At 38.7% G+C, this 17,432-nt stretch overlaps 1 protein-coding gene across 1 annotated transcript in view; it reads left to right on the top strand.

The window, feature by feature from the left end:
• TTN (titin) overlaps positions 1-17,432 on the top strand; it is a 281,827-nt gene that overhangs the window by 211,611 nt on the left and 52,784 nt on the right. Inside the window, exons 248-273 of the mRNA XM_059726268.1 lie at positions 32-328; positions 441-740; positions 1,711-2,025; positions 2,121-2,269; positions 3,821-3,971; positions 4,062-4,343; positions 4,447-4,749; positions 4,847-5,149; positions 5,261-5,542; positions 6,397-6,696; positions 6,784-7,086; positions 7,176-7,484; positions 7,571-7,852; positions 8,097-8,396; positions 8,542-8,835; positions 8,952-11,918; positions 12,024-12,344; positions 12,448-12,732; positions 12,953-13,252; positions 13,601-13,903; positions 14,985-15,260; positions 15,368-15,667; positions 15,757-16,059; positions 16,307-16,606; positions 16,735-17,022; positions 17,112-17,408. Of these exons, the coding sequence (XP_059582251.1) occupies positions 32-328; positions 441-740; positions 1,711-2,025; positions 2,121-2,269; positions 3,821-3,971; positions 4,062-4,343; positions 4,447-4,749; positions 4,847-5,149; positions 5,261-5,542; positions 6,397-6,696; positions 6,784-7,086; positions 7,176-7,484; positions 7,571-7,852; positions 8,097-8,396; positions 8,542-8,835; positions 8,952-11,918; positions 12,024-12,344; positions 12,448-12,732; positions 12,953-13,252; positions 13,601-13,903; positions 14,985-15,260; positions 15,368-15,667; positions 15,757-16,059; positions 16,307-16,606; positions 16,735-17,022; positions 17,112-17,408 (10,110 nt within the window). The remainder of the gene's footprint in view (positions 1-31; positions 329-440; positions 741-1,710; positions 2,026-2,120; positions 2,270-3,820; positions 3,972-4,061; positions 4,344-4,446; positions 4,750-4,846; positions 5,150-5,260; positions 5,543-6,396; positions 6,697-6,783; positions 7,087-7,175; positions 7,485-7,570; positions 7,853-8,096; positions 8,397-8,541; positions 8,836-8,951; positions 11,919-12,023; positions 12,345-12,447; positions 12,733-12,952; positions 13,253-13,600; positions 13,904-14,984; positions 15,261-15,367; positions 15,668-15,756; positions 16,060-16,306; positions 16,607-16,734; positions 17,023-17,111; positions 17,409-17,432) is intronic.

Genomic DNA, 17,432 nt, shown 5'->3' on the forward strand with positions numbered 1-17,432 from the left:
GCAATTTACTTTTATCTATGTTTCATCCTAGGTCCACCTTCCATTGAACTCAAAGAATTTATGGAGGCTGAAGAGGGAACCGATATTAACATTGTAGCCAAAGTAAAAGGCGTGCCATTCCCCACATTAACCTGGTTTAAAGCTCCTCCCAAAAAACCTGATGACAAAATGCCAGTACTGTATGATCAACATGTCAATAAGGTTGTTAGTGAAGATACTTGCACTTTGGTGATCCAGCAGTCTCGCAGAAAAGATACAGGCTTGTACACTTTAACAGCTGTTAATAATCTGGGAACGGCTTCAAAGGAAATGAGGCTAAATGTTTTGGGTAAATACCAAGAACTTTTTTACAATAGCATCTACTCATTCTATTCACATGATTGTTTTTATTTAAATGTATTTTATTAATGAATGTTTATTTCTTAAAATTTATCTTTTAGGCCGCCCTGGACCTCCAGTAGGACCCATTAAATTTGAGTCCATTTCAGCTGATCAGATGACATTGTCTTGGCTTCCTCCTAAAGACGATGGTGGTTCCAAGATTACAAACTATGTTATTCAGAAAAGGGAAGCTAACAGAAGAACATGGGTACATGTGACCAATGAGCCTAAGGAATGCATCTTCACAGTACCCAAGTTACTGGAAGGCCATGAATATGTATTCCGCATCATGGCACAAAATAAATATGGCACTGGTGAACCCCTTGACAGCGAACCAGAAACAGCAAGAAACCTTTTCAGTAAGTATGGTGTTTTCAAATGTTGTAATTTGTTCTCAAAACCTCTGCTAACTGATATACCAGAATACAAGAACTCTGTTTATCTATTATAGCAGCTATTGCTATTATCATTTTACCATTGTCGCTTTTGTCTCTGCTGCTTATCTAACATTTCTAAAATAATTTGAAGAATGTGTTATCTTAGATAAGTAGTTATTTAGCCAATACTGAGACTTTTATTTTCTCTCTTTTCTCTACTATATCCTAAAACAGGGCTTTCCAGCTGGTGACCCACAGACTGTATGTGCCTGCCAGGGCTTGATTTGTGGCTCCCACTTGGCTGCCACTTCTCCTATTATTCAGCTGCAGCAGCCAGGGTCTCAGGGCTCCCCTTCCCTCTTGTGGTTTTATTTCCTGTCCCTGCCCCAGAATGCTGCATGGTGCTGCACTGCACAGACCCTGGTGCCAGGAAACCATGCAACACAGTATAGTGGGAAACCCAAAAGTTAGTACCTGTGCAACATGATGTGGTACAGACAGGGGAGTGGCACCCGTGGATGATGCAGGATGTGCCCTCCACTCTTCATTGCATTTAGAAGTTGGATACCCCTGTCTTAAAATACATGTCTTTAACATTTTTCTTTTTCTTAATCTGAATCACATCATTATCTATTTTGGATACTACTGAATCCTTCTGGAAGTCTTTTTTTTTCATGTCTTCACTCAGAGAAGAAATAGAGAATGAAAAATTAACCCCTGAGTCACTGATCTGGCAAGTCTGACAAAGCAAAAACAATCAGATCTGACAAAAGAAGAATATTCCTTACCTGGCCAAGAGCAGACTGAGCAATGAAAGGATAAACACACCCAAAAGTTCAGAAGAAAGTTAACTCTTCACAGTTATTAAATGGAACTCAGACATTTTGTATTTTATTTTATTTATTTATTTATTTATTTATTTTCAAAATATGTGCAACTTTTTTTCCCCTAGCTGTTCCCGGGCCATGTGACAAGCCTACAGTTAGCAGCATAACACATGACTCTATGACAGTCAACTGGGAGGAACCAGAACACGATGGAGGCTCCCCTGTGACTGGTTACTGGCTGGAGCGCAAGGATACCACTGGAAAAAGATGGACCAGGGTTAACCGTGATCCTATCAAACCTATGACACTAGGTGTTTCTTACAAAGTAACTGGTCTTATTGAAGGTTCAGAATATCAGTTCCGTGTATCAGCTATTAATGCAGCTGGTGTTGGTCCACCAAGCATGCCATCTGACCCAGCAATTGCTAGAGATCCTATTGGTAAATATGTTAGATTTATATTTTTAAATTTAAAAATGTCTAATGAAAACAAAAAGTGAATGCTATACTGTAATGGTGCAATAATATTTTTCCAGCCCCACCTGGTCCTCCTTTCCCAAAAGTTACTGATTGGACAAAATCATCTGTTGATCTGGAATGGACTCCACCATTAAAGGATGGTGGTTCCAAAATCACTGGCTACATTGTTGAATATAAAGAAGAAGGGACAGAGAAATGGGAAAAGGTAGGTGGACATACTAATTTGGAATCTATCCTAGTTATGTGGCCAATATATCCATGTTTTCTTTCTTTTCAATAATATAAACAAATAGTATCACTGGGACATACAGGGCACATCTATGCATGCAATTAATGTACACGAATAAATGCCAGTTCTTATTGCTTCAGACATTTTTGCTCCCAGGTGTGCTGTTTGAATATGTGTCAGAGAGCAAAAAACTCTGGAGCATGTTGCTAGGAAGTTTACTTGTGCATAGCACATGGAGCCCAGTCAGAGCAACCCAGACTGGCATGAGACCTGGGGGGTCATCCTGCCAGCCCAGGGCTGCTCCAACTGGGCTCCATGCGCAGTGGGGGGATGAAGGGGGAGCTGACTGAGGCAGTCCCTACACTGAAGCAGCCTTGTGCCCGAGCCAGCTGCACCACAGCACATGGAGCCCCACTGGAGCATCCCTGGGCTGGCTGCTTCAACAGAGCTCCATGTGCTGCAGTGGGGGGTTGCCTAGGGCATGACAGTGCTTCAGCATGAGGGCTCCCTGATGGCTAATCCTGCACTGAAGCACCCTGGTGACCCAGCCAGCCATTCCACAGCCCATGGAGCCCCATCAGTGCAGCCCTGGGCTGGCTGCTTCAATGGGGTTCCACGTGCTGTGGAGCAGCTGGCTGCAGCATAAGGGTGCACTGAAGCACCCTGCACTGAAGCACCCTAGTGCCTCGGCCAGCCCTCACCCCCACCCTGCTGCACATGGAGCCTGGTCAGAACAGCGCAGGGCTGCTACGACAAGGGCTGCCCCAGCCAACCCTGTCACTGTCTACATGTGCGCTACAGCACTCAAAAAAACGATGCTGCAGCATAGTACTTGTGTCTAGCCAAACTACCCAGCAGTGGTGTTTATTGGTCTACTGTGACCTAGTAGGGTCAACGGTAGACAGTGACATTTTACTGTGAAGCTAATTTGTCAGAACATTAGCTCCCATAGACGCACCCACAGAATAAAAGATAACGCCTCAAAACAGTAATGTTGGATATAAATGCCAGTTGTTGAATTCTGTCACATTTTATAACTATCCAAACTATGTTTGGTATTGATCAAATGATGTCTCAACCAGTGTACAACGTCTAGGAACATAGTCTTTGCACAGAGAATTTGTGTCCCTTTTTCCCCTAAGCTTTCAGTCTGATATATAGTAGCTATACAGTGATTTTTGTGCTTCAGACTATGAACCCCATTACCTCTGCTGTAGCTCCTATATGTCTCTCTCTATGGGTTTATGGCATGTAAACCTACAAAATGATACCTCTCCAAGTCACTGTCCTGAATTTACCAATATCCCCTTCACGTTGACCTTTTCAAACTACACGTGACACATTAAGAATCTTCCTGCATGATTTGTTTATGGACTGTTCATCCCATGTATTTGTACTTGGGTGATGCGAATGTGCAACAGGATCTGAAATATGTTATTCCATATATAAAATTTTCACCAATCCTGAACACCACAAAGGAATTAGTGATTTTCTGGTATTTACTGATGTTGTAATTTTTTTTTCCAGGTAAAAGATAAAGAAGTAAGAGGAACCAAGTTTGTTGTGGCAGGATTAAAAGGAGGAAGTTTCTACAAATTTAGAGTTAGAGCAGTAAATGCTGCTGGTATTGGAGAGCCTGGAGAAGTTACAGATATTATTGAAATAAAGGACAGAATAGGTACTTAGCATTAATATCTGTTTATTAATTTTTTTCAGTCTAAGTAAAAAAGTAAGAATATGCTGAAATCCTTTGTTTTGTTTCTTACAGTCGCTCCTGATGTTAATCTGGATGCTAGTGTCAAAGACAGAATTGTGGTTCATGCTGGGGGTGTAATCCGGATCATAGCTTATGTCTCTGGAAAGCCAACTCCAACAATCACTTGGAGCAGGGATGACAGAGCTTTACCAGAAGAAGCTAAAATTGAAGAAACAGCTATTAGTTCATCAATGGTCATTAAGAATTGCAAGCGAAGCCACCAGGGTCTGTATACTCTTGTTGCCAAAAATGCAGGCGGAGAACGAAAGAAAACTATTATTGTTGATGTATTAGGTAAATAGGAATTTCAGAATTTGTATAAAATTTATTCTAAAAAGCATAGTTTCCTAATATCCAAAATATAAACTTAAATATATATTTTTCCTTTCTCCCTTAGATATACCAGGTCCAGTCGGAATTCCATTCCTTACTGAGAACCTTACCAATGACTCTTGCAAACTGACATGGTTTTCTCCAGAAGATGATGGTGGTTCTCCAATCACCAACTATATAATTGAAAAACGTGAAGCAGAACGTAAAGCTTGGACCCCAGTAAGCTATACGGTCACAAGACAGAATGCTACTGTTCAGGGACTGATTGAAGGAAAGGCGTACTTTTTCCGAATAGCAGCTGAGAATATCATTGGCATGGGTCCATTTGTAGAGACAACAAAAGAGATTGTCATCAGAGAACCCATAAGTAAGTAATGGGTTTTTTCCGTTAAAAAATTGTCATAAGAAAAAAATCCACAGAAAAAAGGCTATTTACTTACTACATTACTTATGTGTATTCACAGCGGTACCCGACCGTCCAGAAGATCTGGAGGTAAAAGCAATTACCAAGGATTCTGTTACATTGACTTGGAACCCCCCAAAATATAATGGAGGCTCGGACATAACCATGTATGTCCTAGAAAGCCGTCTCATTGGAAAAGAGAAATTCCATAGAATTACCAAGGAGAAAATGCTTGACAGGAAATACACTGTTGAAGGTTTGAAAGAGGGTGACACCTATGAGTATCGTGTCTGTGCCTGCAATATTGTGGGACAAGGCAAGCCATCATTCTGCACAAAACCAATCACATGCAGGGATGAAATAGGTATATGTTTATTGTTCCTTTTTTATTTTGAAAACAATGAGTCATATTTATCTATTTATTACTTTTTAGTAGTACTGCTGCTGATCTTTTTTTTTTTTAAATATCTTTTAGCTCCTCCAATGCTTGATCTTGACTTTAGAGACAAGCTTACTGTTCGTGTTGGTGAAGCTTTTAGCCTGACTGGACATTACTCAGGCAAGCCTGCACCAAAGGTTACTTGGCTAAAGGATGATATTCAAGTTAAAGAAGACAAGCGCACAAAGATTCAGACCACACCCTCAACCCTCTGCCTAGGGATATTAAAATCTACCCGTGAAGACTCAGGCAAATATTGTGTCACTATAGAGAACAGCACAGGATCAAGAAAAGGCATTTGTCAAGTTACTGTTGTTGGTAAGTTTTACCAAGTCACAATAATGTCTTTGGTTTTGATAGTACCTGCCTGAATAATAAAAAGTTTAAATATTAAAATGAGTAATTTATATAAATATTTTGAATTTACAGCCTCATTATTTGTGTTGTCATATTATTCTTTGACTTTGTATATTCAACTAGTTTCGGTTTAGTGTATGGATTATCATAATTTGGCAAACACTAACAGTAACATTTGGCACTATTTTTGCAAATTTCAGTGCAGGACTGCAAAGCATTTAATTAATTAATTAAGCCAGTGATTCTCAACCAAGGTGCCACAGCACTCTGGGGTGCCCCGAGATCCTTTTAAGGGTGCTGCAGGGTGCTGTGAATTATTAACATTGTTAACTATGCAAACACCAACACATGATTCACAAAATCATACCAGAGATTTCAAATAGGAACCCATATTACCAAAAACATTCTGACCTGTTTTGGTCTTTCTGAATTCTTTGCAAGAGAAGAATTGCTCTATTATTTTTCCATAGTAAAAAATGAGCAAAAGCTAAGAGCTGGCATTTTGGGGAGGGCAGAGAGAGCGTTGAGTCTAAAAGCAGCATGAAGCACTAAATTAAGCCTAATGAGATAGGTAAGTGTTAGCCAATTTTCACAGAAGCCACAGTAAAGGAAAATGACTCTCTCAAGATCTTTGCAAGACAGCAGTACAAATTAGAATAGGGCTTAGGTCTCCTGATTCTTTTTTATAAACATTAAAACTCACTTCTAATTCCTAGCTATGTTTAGAGTAGTGTATTGATATTGTTGAATCTGTGTAGTACTTAAATTATATACATTTATAAATACATACTGCTTTTTATTGTGTCTCCTAATAGATCGCCCTCAGCCTCCAGTAGGCCCAGTTATCTTTGAAGAAGTTCATAAAGATCACATGGTAATCTCCTGGAAACCTCCACTGGATGATGGTGGCAGTCCAATTACAAATTACATAGTTGAGAAGAAAGATGCACATAGAGACCTTTGGATGCCAGTAACATCTGCCACTGTCAAGACAACATGCAAAGTTCCTAAGCTGCTTGAGGGAAGAGACTATCTTGTTCGAATTTTCGCAGAAAATCTTTATGGCATAAGTGATCCTTTAGTATCTGATGAAGTAAAGGCCAAGGATCGTTTCAGTATGTTACTTGTTACTTTTATACTTTAACTGTCAAACTGTTTGTTGTACATACTTATTAATATAAAATATAAAAACATTTTTTCAGGTGTTCCTGATGCACCTGAGCAACCAATCATCAAGGATGTTACCAAAGATTCTGCCTTAGTAATTTGGAATAAACCATACGATGGAGGCAAGCCAATAACCACTTACATTGTGGAAAAGAAAGAAACAATGTCTAATCGATGGGCCAGAGTTACCAAAGAACCAATTTTTCCAGCCACTCAGTTCAAAGTGCCTGATCTCCTTGAAGGCTGTGAATATGAATTCCGTGTTTCAGCAGAAAATGAAATTGGAGTTGGTGATCCTAGCCCACCATCAAGGCCAGTCTTTGCTAGAGATCCAATTGGTACAGTATAAAACATTTCATTCATAATTTATGATTTTTTTAAATATTCCTTTCAGACCCGTTTCAGTGTTTTCTAATTTTTTTTACAGCCAAGCCAAGTCCACCTGTTAACCCAGAAGCAGTAGATAAAACTAAAAACTCAGTTGATTTGTCTTGGCAACCACCACGGCATGATGGCAAAGGCAAGATCATTGGCTATCTCGTTGAGTATCAGAAAGTTGGGGATGAAGATTGGAAGAAGGCCAACCTTACACCAGACTCCTGCCCTGAAACAAAATATAAGGTTACTGGCCTTACCGAGGGCTTGACCTACAAGTTCAGAGTCATGGCAGTTAATGCAGCTGGTGAATCAGAACCAGCTTATGTTCCTGATCCGGTAGAAGTAAAGGATAGACTTGGTAAGTGAAATAAACTCAGAAAAGTTTGTTAATAAAAGATATGCCCAGAATTACTTTGTTTCCTAAAACTGTGATCCTTCTCCTAGAACCTCCTGAGCTGATACTTGATGCTAATATGGCAAGGGAACAACACGTAAAAACTGGAGATACCCTTAGACTTAGTGCCGTGATTAAAGGAATTCCATTCCCAAAAGTGTCATGGAAGAAAGAAGGTCGAGAAGTTTCACCCAAAGCAGATATTGAGGTTACAGGTGTTGGAAGTAAGCTGGAAATACGTAACACTGTCCATGAAGATGGTGGAATTTACTCTTTGACTGTTGAGAATCCAGCAGGTTCAAAGACTGTTTCAGTAAAAGTCCTTGTACTAGGTAATCATCTTTTTTTGTATAGTATGCTTTTAAATATTTTATTGCAAACCAAGAAGGTTGGCAAACAGAAAAATATGAATAGGTTCCAGATATAAGAAATCATAACATGTAGTAGTTGTGTGAAAAAAGAACTATAAATTGGCAAGCAGTACATTTAGTATATACTTGCTTTCTACTAAAATTGAATGTTTTGTAAATTTTGTGTAATTTATTAAACAAATATTCTTTACTTTAAAAATATTAGATAAACCTGGTCCACCGAGAAACTTTCAAGTCAGTGAAGTTAGAAAAGATTCTTGCTATCTCACCTGGAAGGAGCCAGAAGATGATGGTGGTTCTGTCATTACCAACTATGTGGTAGAAAGGAAAGACGTTGCTTCAGCCCAATGGGTACCCATCTCATCATCCTCCAAGAAACACAGTCATTTGGCTAAACATCTTATGGAAGGGATTCAGTATCTCTTCCGCGTTGCCGCTGAGAACCAATATGGGCGAAGTCCATTTGTGGAAAGTGTCAAGCCAATTAAAGCTATGGATCCACTTCGTAAGCACTTTCTGTTATGTGCATTATTTTGTTTAGAGTTATTTTGTTTGTGAAATTTGAGCTGACCTTTTTAGTTCACGTAACATGTTTGTTGGTAGGAAGATTTGGTCACCTTAATAATCCTCTTGATTTTGTCTTTTAAAAGATCCTCCTGGGCCACCAAAGAATCTACATCATGTAGATGTTGACAAAACTGAAGTTTCCCTTGTTTGGAATCGGCCAGATCGTGATGGTGGTGCTGAAATTACTGGATATTTGGTGGAGTATCAAGAAGATGGTGCAGAGGAGTGGACCAAATTCAAGACAGTTTCTATGCTAGAGTGTGTTGTGACTGGTCTAAAGCAAGGAAAGACCTATAGATTCCGTGTGAAAGCCCAGAATATTGTGGGCCTTAGTCTTCCAGATACAACTATACCAATAGAGTGTCAAGAAAAACTAGGTATCTTTTTAGTTTGTAGAACTGTTTTCTTATTTCATTCCTTAGTATTGCAGTAGTATTTTAGTATTTCACAGATAAAAATATATGACTATTTCTATATTTTTTTCTAATTCCAGTACCGCCATTTGTGGAACTAGATGTGAAGTTAATTGAAGGTCTTGTTGTTAAAGCTGGCAGTACAGTAAGACTTCCTGCGATTATGAGAGGTGTACCTGTTCCCACTGCAAAATGGGTAACTGATGGCAATGAAATTAAAACAGAAGGCAACTATAAGATTGACACTGACAATTATTCAACTGTACTGACCATTAAAGACTGTGTAAGAAAAGATACAGGAGAATATTTGCTCACAGTATCAAATACAGCTGGCAGCAAGACTGTGGCTCTTCATCTTACAGTTTTGGATGTTCCTGGTCCACCAACTGGTCCAATTAATATTCTTGAAGTAACACCAGAACATATGATTATTTCTTGGCGTCCTCCTAAAGATGATGGTGGAAGTCCAATAATAAATTATATCATTGAGAAGCGTGAATCAAAGAAAGAAACTTGGGGAGTGGTCAGTTCAGGAACAGATCACACAAAAATCAAGGTTCCACGTCTGCTGAAAGGCTGTGAATATATTTTCCGTGTTCGTGCAGAAAATAAGATAGGCATTGGTGCACCCCTAGATTCTGCACCCACAGTTGCTAAACATATGTTTGATCCACCATCCCCACCTGGTAAACCAATGGTTCATGATATTACAGAAAATGCTGCAACTGTGTCTTGGACTCTACCAACATCTGATGGTGGAAGTCCAATAATTGGATATATTCTTGAACGTCGGGAAATATCTGGAAAATGGGTACGCGTGAACAAGACACCTGTGCTTGATCTGAAATTAAGAGTCACTGGCCTTTTTGAGGGCAATACATATGAATTCAGAGCTTTTGCAGAAAACATTGTTGGCTTAAGCAAACCGTCCCCAATTTCTGACCCAATAAAAGTTTCACGTCCCATCTCTCCACCTGGACCACCCATTAATCCAAAACTAAAAGACAAGACAAGAGAAACAGCTGATCTCGTATGGACAAAGCCTCTTAAAGATGGTGGCAGCCCTATACTGGGATATGTTGTGGAATGTCAGAAAACCGGAACTACAGAGTGGAAAAGGATTAATAAAGATAAACTCATTACACAGTGTGCTTTTAGGGTCCCTGGACTAATTGAAGGAAATGAATACAGATTCCGAATAAAAGCTGCTAATATTGTTGGAGAGGGAGAGCCAAGAGAAGTGCCAGAAACTGTTCTTGCAAAGGATATTCTTTCTCCTCCAGAAATAGAACTAGATGTGACCTGTCGTGACTTAATTACCGTCAGAGTAGGCCAAATAATCCATATTACTGGTAGAGTAAAAGGCAGACCAGACCCTGACATAACATGGTCTAAAGATGGCAAAGTATTAACCCAAGAAAAACGTATCGAGATGGTTCATGAATTCCCTCATGTTGAGCTGCAAGTGAAAGAAGCTAAAAGAGGAGATCATGGCAAATACATCATTGCGGCTAAGAACAGCTGTGGACATGCCCAAGCATTTGCCCTTGTTAATGTGCTTGACAGACCTGGACCATGCCAGAACTTGAAAATAAGCTATGTAACAAAAGATTCGTGTATGGTTGCTTGGGAAAACCCAATAGATAATGGTGGTTCAGAAATTACAAATTACATAGTAGAATATCGTGAACCGAATCAGAAAGGATGGGCAATTGTCTCTTCAGATCTTACTAAAAGGTTAATAAAGGCACATCTCATAGAAAACCATGAATACTTCTTCAGGGTATGTGCAGAGAACAAAATAGGCCCAGGCCCTGTCGTTGAGACCAAGACACCTATCCTTGCCATTAATCCAATTGAAAGACCTGGTGAGCCAGAAAATCTTCACATTGCAGAAAAAGGAAAGACATTTGTATATCTAAAATGGAGAAGACCAGATTATGATGGTGGAAGTCCTAATTTAACTTACCATGTTGAAAGAAAACTGAAGGATTCAGATGAATGGGAAAGAGTACATAAAGGCAGTATTAAAGAAACACACTACATGGTTGATAAATGTGTTGAAAATAAAATTTATCAATTCAGAGTTCAGACCAAGAATGAGGCGGGTGAAAGTGGCTGGGTGACAACAAGTGAAGTTGTAGTGAAGGAAGACCTGCAGAAGCCAGTGCTTGATTTAAAGTTAAGTGGTGTGCTGATTGTGAAAGCAGGTGAAACAATTAGACTTGAGGCAGGACTTAGAGGGAAGCCACAACCAGAAGTTGTATGGGCAAAAGACAAAGATGCAACAGACCTAACAAGACTTCCAAGGGTCAAAATTGAAACAACTTCTGATTCATCTAAATTTGTTCTCACAAAATCAAAGCGTAGTGATGGTGGTAAATATGTGATTACTGCAACTAATATAGCCGGCAGTTTTGTAGCATATGCAACTGTTATTGTTTTGGATAAACCTGGTCCTGTAAGAAATCTGAAGGTTTCTGACATCTCAACTGATAGGTGTACTGTCAGCTGGGACCTACCAGAAGATGATGGTGGTTGTGAAATACAAAACTACATTTTAGAAAAATGTGAAAGCAAGCGTATGATCTGGTCTACATATTCTTCCTCTGTTCTAACAAACTATGCACATGTGACACGCCTCATAGAAGGCAATGAATATATATTTAGGGTCCGTGCAGAGAATAAGATGGGCACTGGCCCACCCACAGAAACACAACCAATAATTGCAAAAACAAAGTATGAAAGACCCGGTCGTCCTGAACCCCCAGAAGTCTCAAGGGTTAGCAAAGAAGAAATGACAGTAGTTTGGAATCCACCAGAGTATGATGGTGGCAAATCAATTACAGGATATATTTTGGAGAGGAAAGAGAAACGATCATTAAGATGGGTTCCTGTTACAAAGAGTGCAATCCCAGAGAGACGCAAGAAAGTTACAAACCTCATTCCATATCATGAATACCAATTCCGTGTCAGCGCCGAAAATGAAATTGGCCTTGGAGAGCCAAGCTTGCCATCAAGACCAGTAGTGGCAAAAGACCCTATAGGTACCATATTATCATATTTATTGCTTTATTTAAATAAATATTAAAATAGTAAGTAGATTAATTATTTGAACATATTTATAAACTGTTTTTTTAACTGTCTTCCAGAACCACCTGGTCCTCCAACTAATCTGAAGGTGGTTGATAGCACAAAGGGTTCCATTACACTTGGTTGGGGAAAACCAGTGTATGATGGTGGGGCTCCAATTATTGGATATGTCGTAGAAGTCAGACAAAAAGTTGAAGGTCAAAAACCTGATGCAGGATGGAAACGATGCAATGTTGCTGCCCAAGTTATTCACACAGAATTTACAGTTACCAGTCTTGATGAGAAACAACTATATGAGTTCCGGGTTTCTGCCCAAAACCAGGTTGGCCTTGGCAGACCAGCTGAACTGAAAGAAGCCGTGTCTCCTAAGGAAATACTTGGTAAATTTTGACGTATTTTCTGTGAAGATATACATCATTTGTTTACTCTGTTTAGATTTGATTTCACAATCTAAACTTTTTTTTAATTTAATTTATATTTCAGAACCACCTGAGATTGATTTGGATGCAAGCATGAGAAAGTTAGTCACAGTCAGAGCAGGATGCCCCATTAGACTTTTTGCCATTGTAAGAGGGCGACCAGCACCTAAAGTCACTTGGAGAAGAACTGGTATTGATAATGTAATCAGAAAGGGCCAGGTTGATCTGGTTGACACAATGGCCTTCCTTGTCATCCCCAATACGACACGTGATGACTCAGGCAAATATTCTTTGACACTTGTTAATGCAGCTGGAGAAAAAGCTGTGTTTGTGAATGTCCGAGTCCTTGGTGAGTAATCAGAAACAATTTTTAAAGATGTTATTTTTTACTTATTCTTCCTCTCAGTGTCTTACAGAAATTGTTACAATCCATATTGTTAATAACAGTTAAATATCATTGTACATGGCTAATATTAATTTTCCATATAGAAGAAACTATAAGTTGTTTAATTTTAATTTAGTAAGGATGCTCAAGGAGGACAGATACATAAATTGATGTTTCTTTTTAGATACTCCTGGACCTGTGGCTGAATTCAAGGTTTCAGATGTCACAAAAATGTCATGTCAACTCTCATGGGCACCTCCTGAAAATGATGGTGGTAGCCCAGTAACTCACTATATTCTGGCGAAACGTGAGGCCGATAGAAAGACATGGACAACAGTTATTGCAGATTTAAAGAAAACTAGTTTCAAAATAGCTAATCTTGTACCTGGAAATGAATACTTCTTTAGAGTAACTGCTGTCAACGAATATGGTTCAGGTGTTCCAGCCGATATACCAAAGCCAATCCGGGCAACAGATCCACTAAGTAAGTATTTATTAATGTGCTTCTTTTACTGCTGCATTATTATTTGTTCTACCCTCCAATAAGCTCTTGATTTCTCAAAAGCACTAAGTCACAATGGTATAAATCTTCTAAAACTCATGTTTGCTGAGTACAAATCAACACACTGCATACTATAATATATTAACATTTATGTAATCACTTCTGTAGCTTGTAATATGACATGCTTTCCAAATCCAAAGCATAACTCTATAAATGAATTCCTTGTTGAATAAATATATTCTTATCTTACTCAACAGTCTTAAGACTATCACTAACATTCATTAGTTAAAATAATGATGTTTAAATATTCCTGTTTTGTTTTTTCTTAAGGTGAACCTGATCCACCAAGAAAAGTTGAAGTTACTGAAATTACAAAGAACAGTGCCACTTTAGGCTGGTTGCCACCCCTGCGTGATGGAGGCTCTAAAATTGATGGTTACATTATTAGCTATAAAGAAGAAGAACAAGCTGCGGATCACTGGACACAATATTCTATTGTCAAGGATCTGAACATTGTTGTAGTTGGCCTGAAAGAAAAACAGAAATACAAATTTAGAGTGGCAGCTAGAAATGCTGTAGGAGTAAGTTTGCCAAGAGAAACTGAGGGAATATTTGAAATTAAAGAGCAACTCAGTAAGTAATTAAATAAATACTGGCTATGCTACTAAAACCTATTTAGAAATGGAATTACAAAGTTTTTGGATCTTAGATGAAGTCCTAGAAGCTCTAGAACTCTTTAAAAACTTTTCTGCACTTCTGTAAAAGATCACACTGAGAAACCTGTCTTTTGCTCCAGATAGCAATTGTAGTTAGTATTAATTAACTTAGAAATTAAAGGTTGTAGTTGAAGAAGAAAGTAAAACTGAGGATTTTGTAAAATTCTTTAATATGGGAAAAATTAACTCTTGGTTGCATTCTGGGGAGGAGTTGTAGAGCCAGTGGAGAAAGATAGGTTAAGGAAAGAGGTAAAGAAGAGAATGAGCAGGTTGGCAGAGGGAGATCAGAAGACAGGATGGGAAAGAATTGTTGGCAAATTGAAAGGTTTGAGGAAGAGAACAAATGCAAAACTTCTACACATATAACAAAAGGAAAATAAGGAGAAGGTTTGGAAGGGAGAGAAGAAAAAGCAAGCTGATGGCAGAATATGGCCACACTATATTTCATCAGTTTTCTTTTGAATGAAGTTAACAGAATCCTCTGCTGAGGGATAAATGGAGGTAGAAAAAGGGAAAGATGGCAGCACTGAAGAAGGAAAGAACAAACTTGTGGTGGAGTCTGGTCACATGATTTCCACCAGAGACACTAAGCAATTCAAGAGCAGTGGGTCTTCTGAATGATTAGGTGATATTGGCAGGCTTAAAGACTGCCATTTGGTTACCCATTGTTTTAAGGAGAATGAGTATTAATAAAGTGTTAATGCTGTATTAGATATTTACAAACATACAAGAAAACAATGCAAACAAAAATATTCTGTTACAGTCTAAATCAGAATACAAAACTGTATGTCAGAGCAGATATTGCCAACTATAGAGTTTCTGGTTCCAGGGTGTCTACATAATTCAGACCTCAGGTTTAGGCTCCCTAATGAGTTAGAACCAAGGATACTGCCTTTAATATCCTTATTGTTCCAGAGAAAGATGTAGAAGGTATACATATGAAAAACTAAAATAATTTCTCAGAAGAGTTACATATATTTGTGTATTTATCTTTGTAGTCCCACCTAAGATCTTGATGCCAGATCATATGAGCATTAAGGCTGGACAGAAGCTCAGAATTGAAGGATACGTCTATGGGAAACCTCAGCCAGTGTGTAAATGGATGAAAGCAGAACAAGATGTACGTATATCCAGTCGTCTTGCTGTGCACAAGGCAGAAAATTCTTCTGTTCTCATCATAAAGGATGTAACTAGAAAAGACAGTGATTATTATAGTCTTACTGCAGAAAACAGTTCTGGCATTGCCACTCAGAAAATCAGGGTAGTTGTCATGGGTAAGTTTCCTTTTCCCTATTTTTTAAACCTAACTTTCTTCAGAAGTAAAATTAACACATTTTGTTCTTGACCATTTCCTTAAATTATTCTTTGATTCTATGTGCAGATGCCCCAGGTCCACCTCAGCCTCCATTTGACATCACTGACCTAGACGCTGATGCTTGTACTCTTGCTTGGCATATGCCTCTTGAAGACGGTGGCAGTAACATTACGAACTATGTGATTGAGAAGTGTGATGTTAGCCGAGGAGACTGGGTAACAGCTGTAGCTTCTGTCACAAAGACAAGCTGCAGAATAGGAAAACTGATCCCTGGACAAGAGTATATGTTCCGTGCTCGTGCTGAAAACCGCTTTGGTATTTCTGAGCCACTTACATCTGACAAGATAGTTGCAAGATTCCCATTTGGTATGTCAGCTTCCAATAACGGCATTTGCCTGTTTCTATTATTTTCTATTCATAAAGGAAAAGATAACATTCAATATGTTTCTCTCTAGATGTTCCCAGTGAACCAAAGAATGCACGTGTTACCAAGGTCAACAAGGACTGCATCTTTGTAGCTTGGGACAAACCAGACAGTGATGGAGGCAGTCCAATCACTGGTTATCTTATAGAGCGTAAAGAACGGAACAGTTTGCTGTGGGTGAAGGCTAATGATACAGCTGTACGCTCCACAGAATACCCTTGCGTAGGCCTAATTGAAGGTCTAGAGTATACTTTCAGAATATATGCACTGAACAAAGCTGGAGCAAGTAAACCTAGCAAACCAACTGATTTTGTTACAGCAAGAACACCAGTTGGTAAGCAAAACATTCCAATAATTTGCAAATACAGTTAATATATACTCAACTTGAATTGTTTAAGTATATTTTCAACTTTCTTGAATATTTTGGGGTATTTGGATACACTATATATTCATGTACAATGTAGCATTTTTGTTTTTGGATAGCTGTGCTGTGAATATCTATCCATCCATCACTGAAAAAGATGTTCCTGAAATGCCAAAAATTTTTATAGGATAGTTATAACGATCTTGTTTGCTTTTAGATCCTCCTGGTAAACCTGATGTTATTGATGTCACAAAGAGTACCGTGTCACTTGTATGGACAAAACCAAAGCATGATGGTGGTAGCAAAATTATTGGCTATTTTGTAGAAGCTTGCAAACTGCCTGGTGATAAATGGGTACGATGTAATTCTACCCCATATCAAATTCCCCAAGAGGAATACACTGTTACTGATTTGGAAGAAAACGCTCAATATCAATTTAGAGCAATCGCCAAGACAGCAATTAATATTAGTGGTCCTTCTGAACCTTCTGACCCAGTCACCATACAGGAAGAAAATGGTAAGGAATGGATAATGGAGAACCATTTGAGAACTCTAATTGTGCATTTATGCTTTCTATTCATATGAAGAATTATATATTTAATTATTGTTAGGTTGATTTTGTCTCTTATTTTTATTTCTTTGCAGTTCCTCCCAGAATAGAGTTGGGTGTATCTATGAAATCACTGCTTACAGTAAAAGCTGGGACAAATGTTTGTCTTGAGGCAAATGTATATGGTAAACCCATGCCAACAATTACCTGGAAGAAAGAAGGAGACATTTTAAAACCAGCTGAAGGCATTAAGATCACCACCAAGAGAAACCTATCTACGGTGGAGTTGTTCAGTGTTAACAGGAAGCAAACAGGAGACTATACTATTACTGCTGATAATGCAAGTGGTTCTAAGTCAGCAACCATTAAGCTTAAAGTACTTGGTAGGTTAGAGATTATTTATTAGTACTACATTTATACCTTAGATTAAATGTCAAGAGTTAGAGATATAACTATTTGTCAATTTTTCCAGATAAGCCTGGTCCTCCTGCTTCAGTTAAAATCAACCATATGTATGTAGATCGCGCAATGCTCTCTTGGGAGCCTCCTCTTGAAGATGGAGGTTCAGAAATTACCAACTATATTGTTGATAAGCGTGAAACAAGCAGAGCAAACTGGGCCCAAGTAACCGCCAATGTACCTATTACAAGCTGCACAGTGGAGAAACTGATAGAAGGACACGAGTATCAGTTCCGCATTTGTGCTGAAAACAAATATGGTGTTGGAGATCCCGTCTTCACTCACCCAGCAGTTGCTAAAAATCCATATGGTAAGCATATCTTATTATGATTTA

The sequence above is a fragment of the Alligator mississippiensis genome, chromosome 4 (assembly GCF_030867095.1).
Source record: "Alligator mississippiensis isolate rAllMis1 chromosome 4, rAllMis1, whole genome shotgun sequence".
Lineage (NCBI taxonomy): Eukaryota > Metazoa > Chordata > Crocodylia > Alligatoridae > Alligator > Alligator mississippiensis.